Here is a 3,483-nt window from a genome sequence, read left to right on the forward strand (position 1 = left end):
TTTTTTTTTTTTTTTTTTTTTTTTTTTTACAAGGAGTTGGCTGCATTCACCAGCAGGCTGACTCCCTGAATTTGCTTTTTAGGGAGCAAAAATTTCACATTCAAGCAGACTCAGCCTTTCTGACGCCAAGGGGAGAGCCAATGTCAGGGGTACAGACTCTGTTTCAAAGCCCAGTCACCCACGGGTTGTTTAAAACCAGACGTTGAAAATCTTCTGCTCTTGCAGAAGTTCAGCAGAGGCATCTCTGCAAGTAAGTCTGAGCTACCTTCTTTCCTTTTATACGACACCCCCTTCTTCCCTTGGGAAAGTGCCTTTTATGTGCAAGTAACTCGGAGCTTTGAGAGAACCAGGGCCGCGGCTCATGTCTCACAAACTTCTGGTCCATGTTGAAACATCGCATATGCAAAAAGGCTCAATGGTCACAGAAACTCTCCTGGGGTGGGGGAGAAACAGCTGTGACCTACCCCCTCACGCTCCACTGAGAAATAAAGCTGCTGTGCCATCTTTTTTCTCTGCATCCCACTTCCGTTTTTCTCAGCGCGCATATTTAGCAAGCAAATGACCGTCCTGCACACACGGCATTCCCCACTGCTCTGCCTGTGTTACAACATCCCCCCGCTGCTTTTGGGCCTCTTTGGAGACCTTCTGCACTTCTCTAATGCACCCCTTCAGTACATCTCTTATCCTGAGCAGAGAAGTTTGCAGAGAGGCACCTGAGGAACGGCTGAAAGAGGGCATTTCACCCCCTCCCTCCCACTGAGATGTTCAAATGGACATTTTGTAAAGACAACAGGCAATAAGCAGAGTGACAGGGTATGTGGAGTGGTACTTACTGGTGCCACGTGACAGAGTCGATCACCTTCCCTCCGGATTTCAGGAAGCTGCAAGCAGAGGGGATCAGTGGAGAGCTGGGGTTAGTGGGTACTGGTGAGGGGTGGCCCCCATGAGTGAGCTGCGGCGCATAGCCCTCCCCCTTTTCCTCAGCTGGAGGCAGTGATGGAGAGCTGTTTTGGGGCCACGCCCGCAGTGGATATCACAGAACCCCAGAACCATCTGGGTTGGGAAAGCCCTTGCAGCTCCTCCAGACCAACCATGACCCTCACCCTGACCTTTCCCAACTCCCCCAGATCCCTCAGCGCTGGGTCAGCCCGACTCTTCAACCCCCCCAGGGATCCCGGGGACTCGCCCCCTGACCTGGGCAGCCCATTCCAACGCCCAACAGCCCCTTCTGCACAGAAATCCTTCCTCAGAGCCAGCCTGACCCTGCCCTGGGCAGCTTGAGGCCATTCCCTCGGGGCCTGGCGCTGGCTCCTTGGCTCCAGAGACTCATCCCCCCTCTCTGCACCCTCCTGGCAGAGAGTTGCAGAGGCCCAGGAGGTCTCCCCTCAGCCTCCTCTTCTCCAGACTGAACCCCCCCAGTTCCCTCAGCCGCTCCCCAGCAGACCTGCGCTCCAGACCCTGCCCCAGCTCCATTGCCCTTCTCTGGACACACTCAAGTCATTCAATGGCCTTAAACAGGCTTTGGGCAGCCTGGCTGCCTCAGCAGGTTGCCAGAAGGATGAATCGATGTGTAACAAGCAGAGATTTCTAAGGTGAAAGGCCTGTTAATGCAGCGCCAGAGCCGGCGCTCCACTGAAAGGCATGCAGGTCACCGGAGTACAGTTTCAGCTGGCTGAGTTTTAAGTCTTGAGCTCATGCATGCAGCTAAGATTTCAGTCATCCCCAGTCAGGGAAAAAAAAATTCCATGTTTCTAATTTAAGGAAAAATGCAGTAAACTAGTTCTCAAATAGACTGGATGTATCCATTTGTACATCCTTACTGTTGATTTGGAGCAGAAAATCCTTAAAATCCTGCCCGGATTCCTCCTTATGCCCCCTGTATCTGGGTTCAGACATGACACCGTTACCGAGGCCAGCCCCCCTGGGGGGTGCTGCCCCCCACCCCTACCTTCTCAGCAGCCTCTGTGTGTGCTTACGGGGCTGCCCGACGTCAGGACCGTAGAGCTTTGCATGCCGGTAGAGGCGATAGTTACTCAGAAGTTGGCGTAAGTGAATAAAATCTTGCCCCAGCTGGAAGCCATCGATGTAGATGCCAGATTTCTTCCTGAAGCTGTTGGGCTCTGGGGAAGATGCGCGTGCATCAGCGCCCTGCTTTAGTGTCAGGGTGTAAAATAAGGGCAGCTTCTACCATGTGGGAAGCACCAGCCCGCTGTGGCCTCCCGTGACCCAGCGTGGTGCGGGCCAGGTGCTGGAAGGTGATTGAGGCCGAGACTGCAGCACTCTGCCCTGAGCAGCGTGCTGAGGTGACACCCTGCGCCGCTCAGCTCACGTCAGGGCAGCAAAATCCCCTCTGTTTGCTCCTTCACCGGCCTTCTGTGACATCCCTCCTCGCCAAGGAAGGGCTTAACGCTTCCCAAGCAAACATCACCTTGCCTTTGCAGGCCATCACCCAAAGCATCGCCAGCCCTTTCTTTCCCTGCGGCAGCAGCCTCGCAGGTGCTCTGGCCTGGCCCACAAGAAGGCTCCGCACTCACCGTTCCCGAGCTCCCAGGAGATGTTGTACCTCCGCCAGGCGCAGTAGTCCAGCAGTGCCCGGGCATTGGAGCTGTCCCACTGCAAGCCACCCGTCCGCAGCAACGCGTTGAGCCCAAAGATCAGGTGAAACCCCGAGCAGTTTGCAAAGCTGTAGAGAATATCCAGCGTGTTTTCTGTAGGAGAGTAGTTCTGTAGTCAGCCTGGTGCCGTGGGCGAGCCAAGCTCTCCCAGCTGGTCAAAAGAGCCCAGACCTTTCCACCCACCATCCTGCAAGGCACTGAGATCCTCCCAGCTCTGACAGCAGCTGAGTACTATTATATACAAGCTAGCAGATAGCAGAAAAAGATTTCCCAGAAACATTTCACCCCCTTAGAATACTATTAATTCCCAGTGGTTTCAGCTCCTAACAGCCTACAGTGCTTTCATCGTGGGGCAGAGGTTTGCAGCCCCCTGATCATAAACCCTAGCAGAAAACCCTGTCGACATCTTACTTGTAATGGTGGCATTCTTGTGCTTTTTCCAGTCATGCTCTGCAAGAATCAGCTTCTCCTGCCTGGGCCACTGGGCTAGCAGTAGCTTCTCAACAGCAGCGAACACAGGCCTCGAGCCACAAGTGTCTGCAGGGCAGAGGAAGGATGAGAGCCGTCAAGTCCTCCTCTCCATGGCCAGGGTGGACCCCTCGGGCGGCCGCACAGCTGCTTGGTGCCAGGCTGAAAGCCAGCCTCTGAAACAGCCCCCTACTTTCACAGTGTTAAACCACACAGAAGGAGGTCTGGCCTGATGCATAAATATGTATTATATGGCACAAGGTGCCTTTTTTTTTTTTTCCCCCCAAGCTCATGTTTTTTCTTGGCATGCAATCGAGGAACAAGCTACAGCCAAAAGAGGAAGGTGCAAGTCAGAGTCACTGTTACCCAGAGAGGAGGCACAGCAAAGTGGGGGGGGGGG

General features: G+C 54.2%; 1 protein-coding gene across 1 annotated transcript in view; it reads right to left on the bottom strand.

Annotated features, from left to right (window-relative positions):
• Positions 1-3,483, bottom strand: part of HPSE (heparanase) — a gene marked incomplete at its 5' end in the record, with an annotated part of 12,178 nt that overhangs the window by 7,783 nt on the left and 912 nt on the right. The window contains 4 exons of the mRNA XM_026847751.1: positions 834-881; positions 1,949-2,120; positions 2,535-2,708; positions 3,027-3,152. Of these exons, the coding sequence (XP_026703552.1) occupies positions 834-881; positions 1,949-2,120; positions 2,535-2,708; positions 3,027-3,152 (520 nt within the window). The remainder of the gene's footprint in view (positions 1-833; positions 882-1,948; positions 2,121-2,534; positions 2,709-3,026; positions 3,153-3,483) is intronic.

The sequence above is a fragment of the Athene cunicularia genome (genome assembly GCF_003259725.1).
Source record: "Athene cunicularia isolate RWA chromosome 4 unlocalized genomic scaffold, athCun1 chr4_part2, whole genome shotgun sequence".
In the NCBI taxonomy this organism is placed as follows: domain Eukaryota; kingdom Metazoa; phylum Chordata; class Aves; order Strigiformes; family Strigidae; genus Athene; species Athene cunicularia.